Source organism: Aureobasidium melanogenum (genome assembly GCF_000721775.1).
Source record: "Aureobasidium melanogenum CBS 110374 unplaced genomic scaffold scaffold_47, whole genome shotgun sequence".
In the NCBI taxonomy this organism is placed as follows: Eukaryota; Fungi; Ascomycota; class Dothideomycetes; order Dothideales; family Saccotheciaceae; genus Aureobasidium; species Aureobasidium melanogenum.
In genome coordinates, this window is record NW_024470099.1 from 16602 (window position 1) to 39100 (window position 22499).

The window sequence follows — 22499 nt, forward strand, 5'->3', positions numbered from 1 at the left end:
AACAGCAGTAATCAAAGGGCAAGACGGTCGAATGAGAAACCAGAGAAATCCCCCTTTATGTACCATAGAAAAAGCACTATGGTTTCCAGAAAGCACTTCGCTAGGTAGCATGAAATGAAGCACTGATATCCAATGAAAGCTTGAGAGACAAGACCATGGAAAAAATGCATTGTTGGCCCATTTAATCTTCCACGTGTATACCACGAGTAGTGCCATGAGGTCGGAAAGTTTAATCTCACCCAGAGCTTCAAAACAGAGAAACGACGTCAGACCTCCAAGTCAAAAGAACATTGTCATGGTGTGATGACCAGAATTCTGTTATTCGCACGAGCAAGAATTTGGCAATCGAATCAGCTGCTCAATCTATCACACAACCCACACAATGAGCAACAATAAAGCTAACAAGGAAGAGAAAAAATCGAATTGTGTTCTTTGGTGGTATAAAGCGCTAAACTTATCAACGACAAAGAGAATAACTTGTGTGTGGTTTTTTGTGTCTTGGGCATGTTTCTATAACTTTGCTGCTCGCCGGATTGATCAAATCCCGTGCCCCAAAGCTCCTTCATATACTTCATTTTCAGTTTCGAAAGATGGGATCTTGGGTTGCAGTGATCCAGTCACGCACGCTCCAGGTAATAACAGGCTCGGATCCGTAGAGGAAATCAATTCCTGAGGAGAGCGTCTTTTGTTTTCGCACAAGGAGGATGAAGAAAGACGGAGCTTTTACAGACTGCCTCTGCGGGGCACGCTGACGCCTTCGAGGGCAGCGTTGTCGGTGAACCAGCTAACTTTGTCGCCGGCACCCTCGTTGACCAGACCGCAAGGCAGGGCGCGGCCCTCCTCGGTCTCAAAGATGCTCTTGAAGATGTCCTTCTTGCCGGCGCCGGTAGCGACAAAGGCGATCTTTGCGCCGTGGAGGACGACAGGCAAGCTCAAGGTGATACGCTTTGGTGGGGGCTTGGGCGAGTCGGAGATACTGAGGACCCAGGCATCTGTCTCGCGTAGCAGAGGGTGCTCGGGGAAGAGCGAGCAGGTGTGGCCGTCGGGACCGCAGCCGAGGAGGAGAAGATCAAAGAGGGGGAGCTTGACCGAGTCGCGAGCGGCAAAGACAGAAACAAGTTGCTTCTCGTACTGGTCTGCGCACTCTTGGGCGTCATCGAGGTATTTCTCCTCAATAGGGTAGACTTTGGGTTCGCCGAATGCCTCCTTGTCAATCTTGTCTAGCAGCTCGTCCTTGAGCAGCTTGTAGTTGCTGTCTTCGTGGTCCAGTGGCACGCAGCGCTCATCGGCGAAGAAGATCTCCCACTTGTTGAAGTCAACGGTGTCAGCGGGAGTGCCGTCGCCCTTGGCGAGGAGAGCTTGGGCAAGAGTCTTGGGCAGCGAGCCTCCTGAAACGGCCACTCTGAAGGTACCATGACGCTCAATGGAAGCCTGTTGTTGCGCGAGGACGTACTGGCGCAGAGTGGGAGCCAGTTCGGCAACGCCGGGGAAACTGTAGACATTGGGAGATTTGCCCATGGTGATGGTTGTTGTGACGAATATGGTCGCCGGGACGTCAAATGTCAATGCCGGTGAGCGGAGTTGGGTCCAAACAGACAGAAGTGGTGCGAAGTGAAGTGACGGTGATGTGACCAGGTACAAGATGGGCACCGACTCACTTATCAGATAAACGACTTCTATTTCCGATGACGAGCGCCTTCCAATCTTTCTAACGTGGGGCTCTTCCCGGTCTTGGCGGGCCGGCAGTACAAAATGCCCATTTCTACGACATTCTGCCGCTCTCTCACCGCAACGACCCTCTAACCAATGCCGAACTTGCGATCTTTGCTGTGGTTAACTCAATCGCAGACCGCAACGACCGACAGTCCATCAACTTGACCGACTCCTGTACTCCGTAGACCTCGTGTCTCTCACGTCTGCTGTCAAAAGTGGGAAGCCGTCGCGGAGATAGGAGCGCTCTCCTCGGAGCCAACTTCCGTCTGCCAAGTTCGCGTCATGCTGCGCGAACTTTCTGCCATTCACGTGTCGCTCTTGCTGAACATCAACCTTAAAATGTCCTCTGCAGAGCCTCATTCGTCTATCATACTTGTTAGGCCATGCCATGTTTGGGATTCATGTTTCATCTATAGGTAGGTGGTTAAGGAACATGCTAGAAGCATCAAACATTCCCCTCGGTGAGCCTCCGTTCGCTCCACATACGCTGTTTGCTAGAACAGCCAGTCTGAAGAGATGCAAAACACGATACATAGAAATGCTGGGGCGCTTATGCCATGTATACATACGTACAGCTTACACAGAATCTCAGAGGGAATGAGAGAGATAACCAATGAAGCCGTCTTGAGTAGGTAATAGCCACTTGTGTCAAGTCTTGAGATCGAAGTCTTGGCATGTCAAAAAGAGACGAAGAAGACTAAATATTAGGCAGAGAGCAAGCAGGAATGAGTAGTCTCACAAGGACCGCGGTCATCTCAAAGGAGAGTTGGACTTGAGGCGCAAGTAGGATCTCACATGACTAGAGGCATGTCCCCAGCCTCAGTCGCAACTTGACGGCGGGCCTCACAACTATTAACATAGTCATAATATGGTCAGCATGTTTAAAGAACTCGGCAAGGTGACAAAGCAGTCACTCCATCCTCGAAAAAACGTCCAGGCGCAACACATCCTACCACTCTATGTGTCGCAAACTTTGTAACAAGGAAATTCTTCGTCGTCTGGGAGTCTTACGAATGGAAAGAGCTGGCTTTACGACTGTAAGCGGCTTTTTGCTGCTATGTGATCAATTCGCCGCGACAGACCACGTCGCCCTGACCCAAGCCTCCTCAAAATCGTCTGATCCGAACGTACCTTCCAGCAATCAGACAGTAATTTGAACGCCGAAACCTCGCAATCAGCAATCAATTAGCCCGAAGGATGGAAAGTGGTGGTGGCACAGCACACCCGTCAGCTGTCAAAATCCCTCGAGGCGTTCGGATTCAAGCGCAAGGCCGTCTCCCGAGACGCCCAACATAATCGCCGAGGGCTGGTCGTTTTCACAGGTATCAAAGAAGATGTGCTGAGACGGATAGATATTGCACGTTTCGTAAGCAGCGACGAAACACTTTTTGAGATTTTCTTACGAATCAGCCCTGCTCACATCAGATAAGGCTGGTTGTCAAAAGAAACGCTTATATGTGTGATTGATGGATGGTCTGCGATTGAGTTAGCAATTCCACTTTCGCGGCGTCTTAGCTTATGGTGGTTGGTGGTTCGATTTAATCCAGAGGCTTCGATGAGTAGGTTCGCGAAACGCCTCGCTGTTAGATGGGCAATCGTGCGAACGCCAGGTCCTTTCCAGACTTTTGACCGCTTATTCGTAAGATTCATTTGGGCAGCATTCTACCGGTGCTTTTGGGAGTCGGTCGTGGACGGTGGACAGAGTGGATTCGACAGTTGTTTGATTGCCTGTAGTAGGTCCATTGATGAAGGGTCTAGGACTTGAAACGGCCTCTTCTTGACATGAAACAGGCAGCAAAGTTCGATAAATTTCTGGCCAAGCCTCATGCCCCGCCTTTTAAACCCGACCCAAGCTATTCTTAACGACGACCAAGTACAAGTGAACATGCAACAGAAATCTCACGACAAACTCTGAGAATAGAGCTATGTAAAGCTGTTTAGCTCGACCGTGTAGCCTCTACGAGTCAGCTCACTACAACGAAGTTCCACGAGAAGGATTAATCTGAGCATGTTATCAAAAAGCTATCTTGTGAAATGCAACGATAGGGCTTTGGAACGGTCCAGAACTTGACACTGGGAAGTCGACCCGACGGACAGTCCTGCAGCCGATTGTACCTCTTCTTGCCTGGGAGTTTTAAAGCAAACGGATCCGGATCAATTCATGCGAACCACACAGCTCAACACGAATGACTTGCAGGAGGCCCGTACGCATCGGCTATCATGTACTTGCGGCATCAACTCGAACAGCGAGTTTCTGGCCGAGAGATCCAGGAATATGTATAGCACAGATTTGTACACACAGTATCGTAAACTTGCCTATTGCAGTAGTATGCTGGTAACCTTCGCCAACGTGAGCATAGTCTGCAGGTGCCTGGCCCGGCTATGTACCTTGTGCAGCGTGCCAGCGTGATATCACCGCAGCAACCTGTTGTTTGAGGACCTTCTTCCGCTCATCTGAACACCACGAACCTTCCACAGCATTTATAGCAATCGTGCTCCAATCAGATGCACTCAAATTGAAAGCCTCCTGGACAGCGCAAAAGTTCTCTTGGACATACTTTCCGAAGTATGCCGGATCGTCACTGTTGACGCTGAATCGCACCCCTCGATCAAGGAACTCCCTGATAGGTGCTTCTGCAATGCTGCCAATGAAGCCAAGCGTAACGTTCGAGATTGGGCAAAGTGTGACGAGCGTATTGGTCTCGGCAAGCCTTTGCATCAACTGACTGTCTGTCTTGGCAATCCATGCATGATCGACTCTTCCGGTTCTGAGATTCTCAATCGCAGACGACACGAATGTCGCGGGACCTGCTTGACCCACATGTGCAGTGCATCGTATCCCGGCTGACCTTGCAGCGTCGAACACTGGCTTGAAGTACTCGGGTGGATGTACGAGTTCATCGCCAGCCATGCCGAGCCCAGCAACAGTATTCTCCGCAAAGTGACCAGCATCTGTGACTTCCTGGAACATCCTTGTTGCACTCTGCAAGCCGTGGTGGCGTAGTATACACGGAATATATGCAATGCTGATGTCAAAATCCCCTTGCGCTCGCTGTTTTGCGCGTGACAGTCCTTGTAATACTGTACTGTAGGTAATGCCACGACTTGTATGAGCTTGAGGATCGAAGAAGACCTCTGCATGCTTCACATTCTGCTCGTGTGCTTTGACAAAGTAGGTATAGGCTAACTCTTCAAAGTCCTCGGCCGTTATGAGAACAGTACTGCCGAATGAGAAGTACCGGATGAAGTCAGTGAGAGAAGTGAACGATCCATAACGTGCTTGCAGTTGCTCTTCGTTGGCATATGGTCCATCGTGATCATCAATTGAGGTAAGATCTATATTGTTCCTTGCAGCAAGTTTAAAGAGAAGATGAGGAGTGAGAGCCCCTTCTATGTGAATGTGGTGCTCGCATTTGGGTAGTGTGACAAGCAGTTCATGAAGCTTGTCTTTGCACATGTTTCGACTGCTCTGGACCCTGTTGCAACGATTCGGCGTTTGTCGTCTCGGTGGTACCGCAGGATCAGTTTGATTGTGCAACACCGTTTCCGCTTAAGCAAGGTGTCAGGCGCGCAGTTTTGCGCGAGTGCCTCTAGTGTTGGGAGCCTGAATCCTGATGCTCGTGCACTGCAAGAATAGTCTGTTAAGCTGTCTCGGGTTGCCAGAGCCGTGTTAGTAAGGTATCTCAGCGCGCAGTAGGGACTAGAGGTGCAAGGCGTCGGAGAGGCCCGCGGCGCAACGGCGCGCAAGTGTGGAGAGGAGATGTTTCTTCTTGAGCTTCAAGTCTAGAATTTAGCTGTACAGTAGTTGCCTGGTTGCAAAACAACTGTCGTTTGTCCAGGTCAACGTCGAACATTCGAAAGGTAGACAGCAATGACTTGTGTGAGACACGAGAATGACACAGTGTTGATAAACAGACGACCTCGGCCAGCTGCATACAGTGCCTCCAGCAACGTTAGTGGGGCGTCTGCGAGGAAAGCACGACCTCGGGCAAGTTGGCTGGCTGATTGCTGTGTTTGTCAGCCTCGAAATCTGGTGGTGAGAGTGCTGCATAATCCTAAGAGACAAGCCCCAATAAAGGAGACAAAACCATGCGTAATCGACCATTGAGTTTGCCAGGATTGGAGGCAGTACTTTTTGCATGGCTGGGATTGGCGATAAGCTGATGAATCGCATGATCTTGTAGCCGAGAGTTTAGAGCGGTTTGAGAGGTCCCCGACGAAGTTTTGCTCAGCCTTGGCTTTGTCTGAAGTGGCTCATTTTGGGTTACGGCCCTAGTCAGGGTTGGCGGGTGCACGGTCACGGCGGCCAGTCCGTTCTGAGGGACGCCAAAGGCAATCAACGATTCAAGGGCGACCATCGAGATGCTTCGCGGCTTTGCTTGCAAACCGAATAAATCTACGCTGCGTCCGCTCCATCTGGTCGATCCAACTCTTGCATCTGAGATCCTCTGCCGTCTGAAAATGTCCACCTCAAATACAGCCCCTTCTCCCATTCAGGGAGTCTGTTACTTTTCCATCCAACACACAAATCCCTCACACAACGACGAGACACCTTTAACAACTCCATTCACCCCAACTGGTGAAAACATCATCGCTGATCCATCAAATCCATTGCTTGCTTATCGACCTTGCTTGCAATCACCCTCAATCACAAAAACACACACAAGAATGGATTCTCTATTGCAACTCCAGACTCAAGTCGCACACATTCCTCCTCCAAGACGGCCTCAACCTCAACCTCTCCAAAATGTTCTCGCCGTCAGCGATGATTTGACCGAGCCAGAAGAAAGCTCTTCATCAAGCCAAGGACCCATCACCTCACCTATGGAGATTGCTAGATGTTCACGCTGCCATCGCACTCAAAGCATCGACATGTCAACGGGCAAGGCAGCCAACATGGTCGCTTACGGTCTAAACTCCTTCTATTGCTTACGATGTGCCAACATTACTGGCTTCCTCCAACGCCAGTAGGATGTGTCATCGTTCGACTTTCGTCTCTTTTCCCTCTTTTGCCAGTTCACTTACTGGTCCGTTCTGCGATGATAATAACGACTCTTTCATGCGCAGTCCGCATAACTTTTTCCTTTTCACGACACAACCATTCTGGATACCCTCGACCAGAATTACGATGGATTCATTCACGGCGTTGCATACCCTGGGTCGGTCAAAGAAAGCATTTCTTGGGCGTTTTTGTTTGCATTCCGAGGCTGGTTCCTGTCCAGCCGGTCGATGCATTGTTGTTTCTAGATACCCCTCTTGCATGAGCGCACTGGTTGCGACTCCTTCTGATCAATTTAAGTGTACCATTTTTTCAAACACTCAATTTTTCTTCCTCAATTCTTGATTTCTGTTTTCAGCTTGCAAAGTTGCAAGATTATGTCCGACAAGCTTTCTTCCTTTTTCGCTGACAGAGTCTGGCTCGGGTCTTTTTCCACTTGAAACTGCACGACCCCACGCCGGATCGTGAACTACCATCGTCGATCAGCGCGGGCACGCGGTGTCCGCTCTCCGAAGGTGTCCGCTTTGCCTCTTCGCGCCTAGCTCAGGGACTTCTTGAAAGAATCTTGACTCGGCGTTCACAGCCTTGTTGCCTTGGCTTGCACGAGCTCAAGAAATGAGGAGCTCATGAAAGATGGCTCGATGGTTGCATCGCTATCTTGTTGACCTTGAGGCGTCAAGTACGACGAATATACGAGGCGTAAGAGTCAGATAAGACACGCACGACTCTTGCATGCTCTTATCTTGAATGCGCGCTCAAGGATCTCGATAAACGGCTGCCATATCGGAGTCTGCTTGTCAACACCGAGGGACAGTTTCTTTGAATACAAACGGTCAAGCCGGGTTGCCGGAGGGTGTAGAGAGTCTCAAGTCAGCGGTGCAAGGTAGCCATTTGACAGAAGCACGTTTTCCATGTGCCTGTTAAAAACGCGGAACTTTCTTTCTCGAAGACTCGATGGCGGTACGATCAGCCGGTGATTGGGTACGGCTTTAGGCACATGCACCACACGTTGCGGCTCAGATACTTCATCTACCGATTCATCTTTGCGATCTGGCATTTTATCAGAAAAACGCGCTAGTTGATATTTTAACCATTCTATTGGAACTGTATGCAATACGACACGAAGGAAGAAGCTATCTCGATGAATGAAAGCTTGCTCTGCGACTCGAAGGCAAGACATCGTTGATGAAAAGCAACAGAGATAGTGTCGACGCATTTTTGATGAAGAGGCAGGAGGTTTATTGAAGTCTACCCAGCTTCAGACACTGCTGAATCAAGCAGACCATCTTTATGCAGAAGTAGACCGTGTTCAACGGACGAGAGTCCATGGTCGAACATGTTCTCTGAACACTGCTGATGCTAGAGAGTACGCCATGCTCCGCGTCCAAGACTCGTCAATCTAACCGCGACGCGTCCCACGGAGTTTTCCGCACTCTAGGAAAAATCGACCAAAGCTGCATGCATGTTTGACCAAAAATCTGCATACAGATATCGCAAGCCATTGCGACGACGCAGACCAGCATGTCGTCTGCCGAGGATGCCTTCTCGTTCCATAGGATCGAAGAGGCCATGGCCCGCTTGAATGCTACGATCAGCAGCTACAAGAACGAAAAAAATGCCAAAGTTAATGGACACCACCGTTCAGAGTCGGATGATCTTCCTTATGCGCCTCGCTCGACTCTCTTTTCGCGAGAGTGGGACTTGTCCACCGACGAACACTACCCTCACATCACCAACCCCGAGCTTAGAAAACGTCTGAATGCTCTTCACGAGCTCTGCAGCTTCCTGCCCGAACACCCCTACAACATCGACCTCTACCTGCGTATCGCAAAGGCATATGTCGAGGTCGGATACCCCGATCTTGCTGTCGGTTCGGCGTACAAGGCTCTTCTGTTGATTGACGCCATCAACAATGAAGACGAGTTTTGCGACGAGGCCATCGAGTCATTGGCATTGAGCATTTCGAAAGAGTCGTTGGAATACAGACACCAGAACATCCTCGAGAATGCTGAGATCTTGGCCCATCTCTATCCTGAGTTCATGTTGAGAAACAAGGATGAGCTTGTAGACGTCGATGTATCAGATGTCGAGGTTTTGGTCTGGACCAAAGGCCTCTTCTCTTTCCAAGTGTGAGTGTTGCCCCGTCATGTGTGGTGCCCCTGTCCTAACGTCGAGTAGTTATGCATTGCTTGCTCAGTGTCTTCACGTAATTGGTTGCCAGAGAAGTGCCGCCGAGTACTGCTTCAAGGCTCAAGACCTCTTCGGAGAGGACCCTACCATCGAGGCAACTCTTGACGTTATCCACGCCGCTATCGACGACTGGCTTCGCGAGACACAGCCCGACGAGTATAACAAGCCCGGCTTCAAGTTTGGACTTGACCAGTTCCCTGACGAGGGCATGGTCCGCAGAGAGTGCTATCCCTGGAACGAACACGAACCCGATCGCTGCTCAGACGAGAGCTTGAAGTTTTTGAACGCAGAGATGGAAAAGGTTGCACCGAGACTCGAGGTCAAGGCCACCAAGCTGCCTTTGTTGACCGAGGGTGACGGCGTGGAAAAGTTTGTTACACAATTAGGTGTCTTTGCAAAGGAAGACATTGCCCCCGGAGAAATCGCGCTGTCTGAGACTTCGCTTCTCACTGCAAACAACCGTCTGCAGGACGCCTTGTGCGATGCGTGCAGTGCTGATCTGCCCGAGCTCAGCGATCCAGCTTCTGCTGATGTTGTGGCATGTCCAGACTGCGAAGTCGTTTTCTGCAGTGAAAAGTGCAGCGACCTTGCTCAGGAGGAGTATCACCCTGCCATCTGTGATCGCGGTGTTGAGGACATCGCGAAGGATGTCCCACCTGCAGAAGCTGCCAACGCCTTGTACTCTCTGCTGTTGCTCAGATCGTTGGCTATGGCAGAGACGCAGGAGATTCACCCCTTGGACATCAAGTATGTCAAATTCATCTGGGGTGACTACCACACCCTCGACTTGTCAAAGCACTGGCGCCCACACGACCGCCACAGCACCGAGTCACCATTCCCACGCACCCTCCCTTTCAGCTTCCAAGCCAACGTCGTGCTCCCCTTCAACATGCTCGAGAAGATGGACGTCGACATTTTCAAGAACCCCCAGTACGACGTCTGGGTCTTCAACACCCTGTACGCCAAATTCCGCGGCACGGCATCCGCTCGCCTGAGTGGATCAGGTGGCGGCGTGGCTCGTGGCCCCGAAGTCAGCGCCGTACACCCCATGTGGTGTCTCGCAAACCACAGCTGCAATCCCAATGTCACTTGGCGCTGGGCCAGCGACGTGCGCTTCCGCGTCCTGGAAGAAAGACCAACCTGGCACGGAAGCGAGTCCCGCGGCGGCATCAAATACAAGGCAGGACTCAAAAAGGGCGAAGAGGTGCTCAGCCATTATTGTGACATCGACTTACCTGTCAAGGATCGTCGCGAATGGGCTGCAGGCGCTTTGGGAGGTAACTGCTGTTGCGAGAGATGTCTCTGGGAGGCTTGTTTCGAGGACATGAAACAAATCAATCGCGAGGCTGACAAGGTGCGTCGGTGATTAGTGCAGTCGTCGGAGTTTAGGCCGCCTTCAAGATATGTATAATGTATACAATAAAATAAAATCATTGCAACCTCCATTCCTGGTTTTAGAACCGTGTGTGCAGAGGCACAATGTTGATTGGTTGCCGCACCTGCTTATCTATGTTTGATTAAATTGACAGTTGGTTGCTCAAGCTGAGATGTTCGCTTCCGGCACGAATGCACATTCAATCATGTCGAGGCTGACAATTGGGATGGAGACTTGAATCAGGATTCGATGCACATCTCGATGTGGACACAAGGCGAGCCTGGATCCTCAAGAGCGAGGCTGGGAACAGAGCGGGTATGTCAATGCTCGCTACTACAACAGTGAACAAAGCAGTCAACACCTCGCCAGTAGGCGCAGGTCTTGCTGACGAGCAACGGGTATAGTTCGACACCACTCCATAACATTATTGTGTCGAGAAGCATTTGCGATCTACAAATTGCAATTTGCACCCTGAACCAGAAAGGGTCTGAGGCAAGCATATTGCAAATTGGAACATGTGCGCACATGTAATGAACACTACAAATTTTGGCTTGATCATTTGCGAGATGATGTGCTCCTTGCTGGCCAACCTGACTATGCTTGGTGCAGCTTCGCTTCGTATCAGCTGCAATATATGTGATGTACTGTGCTTACGTCTTCCTCGCAGCCAGAGAGACAGTGGATTGAAACGCGCTTCTATTCGTTGTTGGGTTCGATGGAATGGATGATGCATGAGGGCGGAAGACGCTGCTTGTGTTACACAACATGAGCATCACGCTAGTCACTTCATTGCAGGTGCGGGGGGAAGCCAGAGTGGACGGCACACGGTGAATATTTGTTCTTGGTTGCTATTCGCCAAAACTCCTCATTCTACTTCACAACATTCCCATTCTCTGGTTGGTCAGACTTGGTCATTGTGGTCCATGTCTCATTGTGAACCATTGGCGATGATAAGACCTCCCTGATAAATCTTGACCGAGCTTCTTGGTGTGACTGCCTCTTTCTCGGTATCGAAACGCACACTAATTGTCTTGCTCATGATCCTCTGACCATGTAGCACCTGAACTGCTCTGGCAGCGGCCTCTGCACTTGCAAACTTGGCTGTTGCAATGCCGCGTGATCGTCCGGTAGTCGAATCCCGTCGGATCTCGCAACTGTCGAAGGAACCGATCCTGCGCAGGTACTCCTCTAGTTGCCGCTGATCGACGGCATAGTCCAATTGATTTATGAAGATACCTTTGGACTCGGTTTGTACCAGTCCGCCTGTGGCGTTGATAGGACGGTGATTCGAGGTGTAGACGTAGGTCGAATGCATGTTCTTGAACTCGACCGGAGGTGGCTGACGGAACACCGGACTCATGTGTGTAGGCGTGCTCATAGGTGTGCTCATGGGTGTACCACTCATAGGTGTGCTCAAGGGCGTGGAAAAAGTGGTGCCAAACTGTGGCGGCGAGATCGACTGCATAGGGCGTAGAATGTCGTTGCATCGCAGCAGTTCTGGTGGTGATCGAGCTGTTGACCATAGGTAGACCTTCAGTGGCTTCAGACAAGGTGAGCCAGTAGTCAGAAAACCTAATGACTCTGTTCAACTTTTGTTTCCGAACCCAGATGATATGACTTACCGTATAGGTTGAAGGCATCCCTGGCTCGTTTTATTTTGATCCAACCGCGGCCTTTTTGCATGCCGTAAGGATTCGAGGCCATCTCAGTCCATCCAGGGTGAGGAGCAGCTTTTCTGGTAAGATCTTTCAACATGCCCCAAGTATAGTAAGGCGGTAGCTGTACTCTAGGTTAGATTCTGGCAAGACCGCAGAAGTCCAGAACTTACGCCCTCAACATAAAAGAAGAAATCGCCGTCACCAGAGCTCTTTGCTCCAGATGGAGGATATTGACAATGCATGGTAGGTATTTGGGACAGCATACTGAGTGGTAGGATGATCGAGACAGATTCTAGCGTAGGACGAAGAGACAATTGTAGTAACCAACGATCGCGAGACAAGGGGATTGCAGCAGAGGAGAATTGTTGTTCGATCGATTTTCAGATCTTCGAGGTGAAACTGATTGTAAACAGCAGAGATGGTTTGAGACAAGTCCTCTGGGGGTATTTGTCGAAGGACGTTCTATTTGTACAGACCATTGATGAGAGACTGCGCGTATACAGCTTCGATGCATGATGTGCGTGATTCTCAATCAGCGAATCCGATTCGTTATCTGGACCTTGACCTAGACTTTTGCAAGCAACAGCTGAAAACGGAATTGGATAATCAGCTCTGAATGCCGGCAATGTGTAACCCGAGACGATTGAAGAGGGTCAAACCTCAGCAGGAATCTGGGGTCGCAGCAAGCCATCCGAGCAGGACCCCATGTCACCATGCACGCAAACTGTCCACCCCACCAGAATCAGGATAGCGATGGGGTAGAGCTGACCCTGAAGTGACCATCAAAGAACAGGGGGAGCAAGGTTGAATCTCCGATTATCCGTTGTCGCAGCCAATGCTTTGTCCATTTGCAGATGTCCAGAATGGTATGCAGGGCTGAATGCGCGTTCGGTAGCGGTGAAACCGCTGGTTGGGGTCAAGTTTTGTTTGCGGACTCGAATGAACAAGATGGGGATGTGATCTATCACTTTTTGCGGCACGGCACATACTCATGAATTGAGCGATGTTGCGGTCGTTGACAGAAGCGGCGTGAATCGCGGCTCTGTCCACCAAGTGAAGGCTCGGCAGGCGGCTATATCGACCACCCAGGGTAGAAATCGAGCGCAAGGACCAAGTGCTGCACACGGAGTTGCCATTCGATGATAGCGAAGGTCACACAACATGGTCCCACGCCTATCCGTGCCGCATCCCGTGAAGAATTCTGTGGAGGCGCGATGCAGTATGCTAGGCGAGCACCCAGCTCTCCCAACCAGGTTTCAGGCTCAGCGACAGATGTGGTGACACAAAGTGCGGCAAGGATAATATCAAGCAAAATATTGTGGACGTGCAGAAGGTACAGGCTTGACGTCTGCTGGTCTGCTCCAGAATCTTGGGGAAGTCGCAGTCCACCAACCGAGGTGCAACTTCAAGACGACTCCAAACGTCACAGCCAAAACAGTCCCAAACATCCGGAGCAGGAGCCATCTCAGAAGAGCAAGCGCTTGTACCGGAACTCGATCAAGTTAGGGCCAAAATGTCAACGAGTGAGGCAGCAATTATCGTCGCCCGCTTTCTGAAGGCCAACAGCTACGATGAGGTTTGAAAACACCCTTCACCAAGCTTCATCATTAGGACATCTCAGGCTGAAGTGTTTCAATGTCAGACTTTGGATGCTTTTATCAGGGAAGCTGGCCTCCCACCAAGTGCTGGATCGACAAATAAGGGCGATCTGACCATCGAGAAGATCCTCGAAGAGAAGCGAACCTTTGACATGAGCCTGCAGTTCGAAAGACTCGGCACAGATGATGGCGCTCATGGTTGGACCCAGCATGGTAAATGCTTGTTTTCATTTTACCAAAGCCCAATATTGAATCCTTTCAGCTCCCGCTTTGCCGAACGAGATATCAGGCCCGACACGTTCCAACATCCTTCACATCTCGCTGCCATTGGTAGCGAGCACGGCATCCATGTAAGTTGATCAAGCCATGTTTGAAGGGACGATCCCTGATTGTTATGGTTATAGCGATGCATCCGAACCGCTGTTGGTAGCCACAACCGCTGACCGCCGGCTCAATGTTCACAATCTACCTGCATGCACGCTCAGAAATTCGCTATTGGCTATGCACGATTCACCTGTGCTCTCGACTGCTGTACTTAAGCAGTCATATCTGCTGACAGCCTCTATGTCTGGGCAATTGGCAATTAGCGATATGCAGGGTGAGATCTTTGACAAGCGTCGCGACCATGCCAAGTATGTCGTGCAGATTGCAATCCATGAACTCGAGGATGTGACCTGGCTCGCGACAGCGGGCTGGGATGGCAAAGTTCACCTCTATAGGCTCGACGTCACTGGTGCCGATTCGCCTACGTTGCCGCCTCCTGTTGCATCTATCTCGCTTCCAACTAACCCAGAAGCCCTCCTTTTCATCAAACACCCCGACAATGGTTCTCCCGTCCTTATCGTCACGCGTAGAGATTCGACTCATCTCTTTTACCACAGCGTTGACAGCGAAGCGCGCCTCATCGGCAAGCAGAATCTAGCGCCACACAGCAATGCTTGGATCGCCTTCACCCCTTCAGCGATTGCCCTGTGTCCAACAGATAGCACTCTCATCGCAGTCGCAACAAGTGCTATCCCCCACATGAAACTGCTAATCGTACGCTTGATGGTGCCTTCACTGGACGGCGATGCCTCGCTAGCATCCATCGTGCCCGCTGAAGAAACTCAGGCATCTCAAGCACGCGCCGCATTGGCCTTGCAAGACCGCGAGTCAGCCGCCATTCAGATCCACTGCACAACCATGGCACCGCAGACCGCATACAGCACACCTGCACTCGCATGGCGACCAGATGGCACAGGCATCTGGGTCAACAGCGACGACGGTTTCATCCGCGGCATCGAAGCCACAACCGGCAAAATCGTCGCTACCCTCAAGGGCCACGAACCCGGTAGCAAAGTCAGATGTCTTAGTGCCGGCATGGTATCCTCAGGTGATGAGAAGCAGGAGTGGCTGATCAGTGGAGGGTTTGACCACAAACTCATCGTGTGGAAGCCTGAATCTGTAGAGTAGAAATTTGTTGAGATGTATCAACATCATGCACGCGTATAGCAGATCTCCTAGACATAGAGAAACAAGAATGATATCCTCGATTGGACGGATAAATGTTGTTGTCATGCAAGGGGTCATTTGATGTCTGCACTCCAAACGCAAGCAGAGTTGCTCCTCGGACATGGGAAGCCCTCACGCATGCACTTGTCTTTTGAATGGCACGAGATCGATATTCGGTGTTCTCAAGTTTGTCTATATGCACGCTGAAAGTCCGATCGTCAATATGTTGTCACCATCTGCTTCATAGCATGATCGGCGAAGCAGGAGACACGGAACCACGACACCTCGAATGGCCTGTTGCAATTTCCTATGGCTGTTCCTCTACCCGGAGGTCAACATTGTCAGGAAGCCGTATTGAATCTAAAATCATTATTCAAATATCGTCTATCCAATCTAAACCCTATAAACTCCAAAAACAACCATGGTATCTAGAATAAAGTAAAACAACACACGCTCAATCCTATGCAGGTGATCGACATCATTGATCAACCCAGTACCCCGTTATCCTCCCTCTCAGCTCTTGCAAGCACAACTCTGTCAAAAGCAGCTTGCTCGAATCTGCCGAGCGCAGCCCAGAAATGTCTGCCAGCTTCGTGTACTCTGATCTTGTCGATGAGATCAGCGACCGTTTCCCTGACATCGAGTCTCGGGTGCATAAGCCCGAGTGCTAGATAGAACATGCCGTTCTGCCTGTCGTTCGTTACCGCGGAGCTGGCGTATGCGAAAACGGAAAGCAGCTGGTTGATCTGCTCGTATGTTTTCACCCTGGCACAGATGGCGAGGTAAACCGATGCAGATGCATCGCTGCCGAGTCGTAGTTTTGTCAATTTGTCGTGCAAGTGTTGAAGATCGAGATCTTGAACCGGACGCAACGCGAAAATAACGCTGAAGTCTTGGATGAAATTATAGTAACTACGAGTCTTTGTCCAGCCTTCAATACGTGTAGCGTTGGCAGCTAATTCACGCATCTTGGCTTCTTGTGATGGCCACACGTAGCCATGACCCGCGACAGCAGGATCCTCGAGTGCAGCATCCAATACTGTCATCGGTGAAGGAAAGTCCATAGTGGCCGTGGCTGGCGAGAGAGGCGATCCTGGGGGATAGTACGCGAAGATCGCTGAAGCGCCGTAAACAAGCTCTTCGAAGGATGCTACTATACGGATGAATTTGAGAATCCAGTTTCGGAACTTCGATCGGACCGCGCCTTCTCCCCGGCGTTCAGCGATTGCGGCGAGCACGCTGGACATGAATGCCACGTCGCCCGTAGGATCTCCAGACCCGGAGGGAATGGAAGGGAAGCCGCTCATGCCTGCACCCGTAGCTGTACCAGCTGCTGAAACAGCTCCCGGTGCGTTATGTGGTTGCGGAATCCCGCTCTGCTGGAAGAATAGTACGCCCTCTGTCAAGGGGGCTTGCTCAATCTTTGGGCTGATTTTGATGCGTCCTGTTGGCAGATCGCACATGACGTCCCACCACTGGGTATGAGTAGCAAAGGCTGGGTTTGTGACACCAGCAATAAAGCCTGGAACTTTGAGGAGATCATCGATTTTTGTAAGATCGGTGTATGGGAAGGCGTGGCGCGTGAAGCCTCTGAGGAAACCGCCAGAAGCGAGTGAACAAGCAGCCAATACAGCTTCTGCCACTTCGGATGAAGGCAAATTGTGGCCGATGAAGATAATGCGCTTTTGACTGAGCAATGCATTGAGAAGTACAATAATAGGATGTGTAAGAGGACCAGATGTGGTCAAATGTGGGTGGTGCTGAGTAAAAGGTTGAGGTGATGCCGAGTGCGGTGCGCTAAAAGTCTGAATGAGTTTGATGAGTGAAAAATCGCCGACAGTCTCGAGAGACAATGCAGTGGGTATCTTGATGGGAACAGGAATCTTGTTGTAATGTACGACGGTATCGAATTCGTGCGTATCTCGCGGTAAGCCGTATCGTTGACGGGGAGTCTGTTGTTGGAGCTGTCTCTCGTCTGATTGATCTTTGGCCTTGTCCTCCTGAATACGCTTGTGAACCATGGACTCGAATTTCTCGATGAACATATCCTTGACATCAGAAGCTTGCAGGATATAGCGCTCCTGGAAAGACAGTCGTGGAAGTAGCGAGAGGTCCATAGCGTTGACAGATTCATATAAGGAAGCCAGTGTCTCGATGGTCGGCGAACGAAAGTAATCCTCAAGTGCTAATAGAAGTAGTGGTTTGTATATGTGCAAGAACGAGTGTCTGGTACAAATGGCCATGGCTTTGACAACAGCACCACGCTTGACATTGGCATCGTGTTTGGTGTTGACAAGATTCAGTACATAGACCAGAGGTGTGCCTTGGGTACTCTTGACAGCGTCATCTTCTGATTCGGCATCTTCAGTATTATCATCTGAATCGTTGGCCAATTCTTGCTCGGTAAGGCCTTGATTGGATTCAGCTTCGGCTCGTTGTTTTTTCTTTTCGGCCCTCCTTTGTCTGCGTTGATCTCTTCTCTGCTGCAACTCGTCCTCAGGAGATTGATCCTTGTGTAGAAAGAAGACGGTCCAGTCCTGGCTACGCAAATGGGTCTGATCGGGCAACATCAGTTCTGCCAGCATGTGCTCATCGCCACCGATTGGAGCGGGGTACTGATGTTCCATGACAGAGCCAGTGTCAATGTCGAATGAGGCAACCAGAATGTACTCGACATGGCGCTCGGTAGAGTCCTGAGGGTATTGCGGGCGCGGTTTGCGTTTGCGACGAGGCATGGTCGGCGAGCGAACAGAGTGGGACAACGACGGTCGCATTGGAGGTCTGGCGGTGGCTGAGGGCATAACATCATAAGCAGACTGCTTGCGTGACGGGAATGAGGCCAGTGATGGGCGGCGCGCAGCCGTAGCACCCCCTGACATTGCGACGGCAGGAGCGATTGGTGTGGGTTGGCTGGTGCTACTGCTGTTTCGGCGGTGCAGTGCGATTGGCAAGGAAGGACCAGATTGTCGTGTGTTATCGCCGGGACTCCATGTGCTAAGTCGACCTTGGTCGTGCCTGCCTCGATGCCTCTTCAACTTCTTGAACTCCTTCTCCACAAAGCGCCCAAGGGTCCAACTGCAAGGCCGGGCGATCTGCAACGACGCACGGGCCCGGACCGATTGCTAGCTCGCGGAGCGGGTGAGAGCGGCGGTGCTTGGCGCTTGTTTGTTTGTTGAAGGTGCCCGCCTGACAACGGCCATGTTATCGCTACCTCATCGCCAAATACTCTTGTTTGGAGCCATTCTAGACATCGTATCGACAGTGATGGTCAGTACGATCCTGGTGCACAAATTTGATCATCGCATTGACAATTGCTAGGCGTCACCAACAAAGTTGTCGTTCAACTCGCCGCGCTCACCACGAGCATCACCCTTCCGCCGCCCCGATTCAGATGGTCTTCTTCGTTCTCCTTCGACAGTCCGCGATCGATCAGAGTCACCTACCAAGCCACTGTCACCATCTCTGTCGCCTGAGAAAACCAACCCTTTTGTGCGGCGACCTTCGCAGTTGACTACCGGCGATCGTCCAAGGAGTCCTTTCGCCCGTCCCACCAGCCGTCTTAGCATCCAAGAGTCCTCATCAAGGCCTACATCTTCTGGCTCTCTTGCTCCGCCAATTTCCTTCTCGCGACATGCTTCACACACCTCAGTAGAGGAGGAACGGTCCGCTCCTCCATCTCCTTCACCTGTCGTCCATGCTGTAGAGTCGTCACCTATGCCGGGAGATGGAGCAGTACCATCGTCTCCTCGTGTTCCTCCTTCACCATCGCCGCTCGTCTTACCAAGCTCGCCCGCTGTTGCACCCTCATCCCCCTTAGGTCCTCGTTCGCCCGTCCTATCCCCATCCGCGGACCGACCAGTACGACCGACCGCTCAGCGTACAGTCACATCATCTACTCAGGCTACTATCCGAGCACCTGTGTTTGGCAGACCTACCTCTCGCGATTCGACCACAAGCGCTGCTCCAAGACCGAGTTACACCGCTCCTTCGAGGCCAACTTTCTCAGTCCCTGTTCAGATGGCTACTGGCCAATACTCTCATCTCCCACAATCATTGCTACGAAGCATGCGCGAGTCTTTCGAAGTCTTGGACAGCTCTAATACTGGCACCATCACCTCTGCCAGTGTCGCCGATATGTTGCAGCAGATGGGCATGGACTCTTCACCCAAGGCTGTAGCAGCTTTCTTCCCTCCGAACACACCCTCTACAATCACACTGGGTCGTTTCCTAGACTTGCTATCTGCTCCACTAGCGGAGCTTAGTGAGCCATCCGAGCTTGCCGCCGCTTTTGCTGCTTTCGACGTGGATGACAGCGGTCAAATTGACAAGCACGAGCTAAGGGATGCTCTGCTCAACACGGCTCCAGAGCCAGGGGCTGAGAACGTGCGTTTGTCAGAGCATGAGATCGATGTCATTATGAACCAATTCTCGGCGAGGAGGGCATTTGGTGCCAAAGGCGTCTTCGGCAAGGAGCTGGCTGGCGGCGACAGGAAGAGAGGCGAAGTCTTCAGATATAGAGACTTTATATCGAACATCTCGGGTAGCGGAGGTGCTGACAGCGCTGAGCAGATTGCCGCATGATGACCACCGGCGGGCCTGGGTTACTATGATTTTCTCTATTACTGTCGTTGATATCCTTGAGGTGTTTTGGAACAGGTGGGCGTGGGTTCGGGAATATATGATTTACAGAGCGCTTTTCTCGTCTTACTGTGCAGTCCGTTCATATTACAACGTCTTTTGTTGGATCTGTGTAAATTACAACAACATGACATTCTGACCTCTGCTGCAGTCTTCTCTGATACACAAGATCAGAGTTAATCAGACAGATTTCATGTCAATCTTCTACGATCCATCATTGAGTTTGTGTCTTCTTAGGGGACAATATACAAGCGCCTTGACACCTTGCTAGACATGGTATGGCCATGCAATCGAATGATGATTCCTCCCGCAAAGTTTTCAGCGTCCCACTCTTACCCTCATTACATCGATCCGGCATTGATGGTCTCATCTTTTCTGCTGCCTTCCCATCATAGCCGTAACTCCGTTGCTCACAAACGTTGCATGGCACCGTCCACATACAAGGACCTCGCACCACAAGCAGGTCATGAAATCATCGCCAGGTGGTTCGTATCCATCGCATATGGCACAAGCGACAGGATGCTTGTAGTTGGAGCCCATGCGCTGCCAGAGATCGTGGTCACGATAACATGTTTTCTGCGAGGTGCGTAGGGGTAGTGCGTGAGCGACATGCTCTTGAGGAGCATCTTTGAAGGGACGGCTGAAGGTGGATTGCGATTTACGACTGGGCAACGAGTTTGACTGATCAGGCTTCAAGTTCGTTTTGTCCGACAGGGGCAGAGAAGGCGAACTGCGAGCGAACGCTTGTGTAGGGTTTGTGGCACCCGATTTCGCTTGGTCGACTGGCAGGGTCAAGGTTGCGGACCTTTGCTGAGCAGTAGCATGCTTTGAGTGAGTCAGTCGAGGCGCCTGAGAACAAGAGAGATGAATGAATTCATCACATACCACGAACAATCCAGCACCGCTCATCTTCGGTCGTTGAGTTGCTACCATGGCACGATCGGGAGAGGGAGAATGGGTGACGCGTAAGCCATACTTAGTAGGACTGTCTTCAGTCAAAAATGGAGGCGTAGGAAGTTGAATGTGAGCTGTTTTGGGAGAGTGGGGTGGTACAGGAGTACTCATGCCACTTTGTTCGTCGTTTGCACCAAAGACGATAGCTGTTTCCAAAGGTGAAGTTACGCGCGTAGCTGTTCTTGTCGAGCTAGCGTCCGATTGGAAGCTGTCATCTTTGGGAACTTCAAAGCGGTTCGAGTGGACAGAATCGCTGAGTGTCTTGACGGTGGATTGGGAGTCGGAGCGGCGTGCAAGAGATATTCTGGTATAATCTGCTTCTGACTCGGAGACTTCGATGGTCGTCGAATCCACACTGGCAGAAGGCTGAGTTACCGTTGAATTGCGCACGGCAGTGGACGCAGAAGGAGTGCGATTGCGTTTGAGAAGATTGATTGACGATGACCGTGGCCTCAATTTTCTGTGAGGCGCCTCATTGGTGGTCGAGGCAGCCTTAGACGGCACACCTCCCATGACTGTCTTCTGCTGAGCAGCGACAGACTCTGACGCTGAAGTCAGTTGACTTGATGGCCCACGTCGAAAGCTGCGATGGGCGAAAAGAGCAAAGGGCGCCATGTCGAGAGATGGTTCGGGACAAGACTGCCAGGAAGCCGTTGGGTGGTGATTCCTTCCCTCTGACACAGACACGCGTGGAAACCACGCAAGTCGTTTGCAGCCAAGCTCATGATAGGGAAGGAAGTAAGCAATCTGGCTTGGATCGCCCTTGCATCCCGACTAAAACGACAATGACTGCAGGGTCCAGCAAACAACAATTCACCAACGCAAAAACCCGGGAGATGGCAAAGAAGAGCGAGAAAGGTCGAGACACCAAGCGTATTCGAGAAAGGACAATCTGCAGACAGGTGGTCAGCCGTGCAAGCGTCGGCGGAGGTGCACAAAGCAATGCTCTCCAGGAAGTTGCTGGCCCCCCACTCTCTGATCGACGCGCGGCTACACACGGCATGCACCTAGCTGCTAGGATGCGGTTGACGTCTCGTCAGCAATTCGGTCACTAAGTCGATGGTTCAGCAACGACTAAGGTACTAGACGACCTGGATTACAGCACCACATGGACGACTTAGAAGAAACCAGGTCGGCGAGCAGCAGGCTGAGGCTCAGAAGCGGGCACCTGTGTGACCATCTTGGGACTCTCAGCTGCCGGTGCTTGTTGAGTTTGAGCTTGAGCTTGAGCTCCATCCTGTTGCTGTGCCTGTGAGCCACCCTTCTTCTTCCACAGAATGTTGTCCGACTCGAGTTCTTGCATGACCTCTTCCCATTCCTTCTCCTTTTCCGGGTCGCCGGTGCCCAGGATGCGTTCCACATCGACATCTTCTCCACGGTGTACACGGTCGATCGTCTCCCTAAGGAGAGCAATCTTTGCTTCTGTTTTGCGTGTGAAACCTTGACGTTCGTTCCTCAGTGCAATCATCTGAATGGCGTTGGAGCCGATCAGGAGCGCGATGACGATGAAGAAGGTAGCAGGGTTCCAATCCTTGGACTTCATTGCTTGGGCCTTCTTGCGCTCGGCGACAGAGACGGGGTCATCGGGTTTTCTGAAGGCCTTGGGAATGACTGATTGCCAGACTGAAGCTACACGAGGTACTGAGGTAGGTGTCGAAGCATGGCTGGCCGAGTAAGAGAAGGGGCGGCGGCCGAGCGCCTGGCGTACGGGAGCGATGACAATGCGCATGTTGCTGCTTGTATGAGTGTTGTCCGGGATTGTTTGGTCGAATGCAATTATTTCACACTTGGCCGGCTTCGAGACTCCAACGCTCCGAGCAGTTAGGGCACAGCTCAGACGCTCGGTAACGCCGGGCCGAAGCGGTTGCTGCAGAGACAGGGCC

At 51.4% G+C, this 22499-nt stretch overlaps 10 protein-coding genes across 10 annotated transcripts; 4 read left to right on the forward strand and 6 right to left on the reverse strand.

Moving 5' to 3' along the window:
• Nucleotides 1-723: 723 nt before the first annotated feature.
• On the reverse strand, nt 724-1518 carry M437DRAFT_70522 (nagb/rpia/CoA transferase-like protein; the record flags this gene model as incomplete). Its single annotated transcript, XM_041025481.1, has 1 exon — nt 724-1518. The coding sequence occupies one exon, from the start codon at nt 1516-1518 to the stop codon at nt 724-726; it is 795 nt and encodes a 264-aa protein (XP_040874813.1).
• Nucleotides 1519-4093: 2575 nt separating this feature from the next.
• M437DRAFT_60909 (adenosine deaminase) lies at nt 4094-5170 on the reverse strand (the record flags this gene model as incomplete). Its single annotated transcript, XM_041023828.1, has 1 exon — nt 4094-5170. The coding sequence occupies one exon, from the start codon at nt 5168-5170 to the stop codon at nt 4094-4096; it is 1077 nt and encodes a 358-aa protein (XP_040874814.1).
• A 1211-nt stretch (nt 5171-6381) lies between these two features.
• M437DRAFT_60920 (uncharacterized protein) lies at nt 6382-6684 on the forward strand (the record flags this gene model as incomplete). The annotated part of the gene is made up of 1 exon (XM_041023831.1): nt 6382-6684. The coding sequence occupies one exon, from the start codon at nt 6382-6384 to the stop codon at nt 6682-6684; it is 303 nt and encodes a 100-aa protein (XP_040874815.1).
• Nucleotides 6685-8281: 1597 nt separating this feature from the next.
• On the forward strand, nt 8282-10268 carry M437DRAFT_60926 (uncharacterized protein; the record flags this gene model as incomplete). Its single annotated transcript, XM_041023832.1, has 2 exons — nt 8282-8841; nt 8891-10268. The coding sequence occupies 2 exons, from the start codon at nt 8282-8284 to the stop codon at nt 10266-10268; spliced, it is 1938 nt and encodes a 645-aa protein (XP_040874816.1).
• Nucleotides 10269-11205: 937 nt separating this feature from the next.
• M437DRAFT_70525 (RNA-binding domain-containing protein) lies at nt 11206-12177 on the reverse strand (the record flags this gene model as incomplete). The annotated part of the gene is made up of 3 exons (XM_041025482.1): nt 11206-11789; nt 11900-12056; nt 12106-12177. The coding sequence occupies 3 exons, from the start codon at nt 12175-12177 to the stop codon at nt 11206-11208; spliced, it is 813 nt and encodes a 270-aa protein (XP_040874817.1).
• A 1271-nt stretch (nt 12178-13448) lies between these two features.
• Nucleotides 13449-14985, forward strand: M437DRAFT_60936 (WD40 repeat-like protein; the record flags this gene model as incomplete). Its single annotated transcript, XM_041023834.1, has 4 exons — nt 13449-13511; nt 13578-13746; nt 13796-13883; nt 13938-14985. 4 exons carry the CDS (start codon nt 13449-13451, stop codon nt 14983-14985), a joined length of 1368 nt encoding a protein of 455 aa, XP_040874818.1.
• Nucleotides 14986-15509: 524 nt separating this feature from the next.
• Nucleotides 15510-17798, reverse strand: M437DRAFT_60911 (spindle pole body interacting protein; the record flags this gene model as incomplete). Its single annotated transcript, XM_041023830.1, has 1 exon — nt 15510-17798. The coding sequence occupies one exon, from the start codon at nt 17796-17798 to the stop codon at nt 15510-15512; it is 2289 nt and encodes a 762-aa protein (XP_040874819.1).
• A 1243-nt stretch (nt 17799-19041) lies between these two features.
• On the forward strand, nt 19042-19605 carry M437DRAFT_60929 (EF-hand; the record flags this gene model as incomplete). Its single annotated transcript, XM_041023833.1, has 1 exon — nt 19042-19605. The coding sequence occupies one exon, from the start codon at nt 19042-19044 to the stop codon at nt 19603-19605; it is 564 nt and encodes a 187-aa protein (XP_040874820.1).
• Nucleotides 19606-20028: 423 nt separating this feature from the next.
• M437DRAFT_89180 (uncharacterized protein) lies at nt 20029-21231 on the reverse strand (the record flags this gene model as incomplete). The annotated part of the gene is made up of 3 exons (XM_041028985.1): nt 20029-20040; nt 20104-20487; nt 20548-21231. 3 exons carry the CDS (start codon nt 21229-21231, stop codon nt 20029-20031), a joined length of 1080 nt encoding a protein of 359 aa, XP_040874821.1.
• Nucleotides 21232-21877: 646 nt separating this feature from the next.
• Nucleotides 21878-22258, reverse strand: M437DRAFT_34592 (uncharacterized protein; the record flags this gene model as incomplete). Its single annotated transcript, XM_041019280.1, has 1 exon — nt 21878-22258. A coding segment is annotated over one exon (381 nt), but the record flags the coding sequence as incomplete, so codon positions are not given.
• Between the last annotated feature and the right edge of the window lie 241 nt (nt 22259-22499).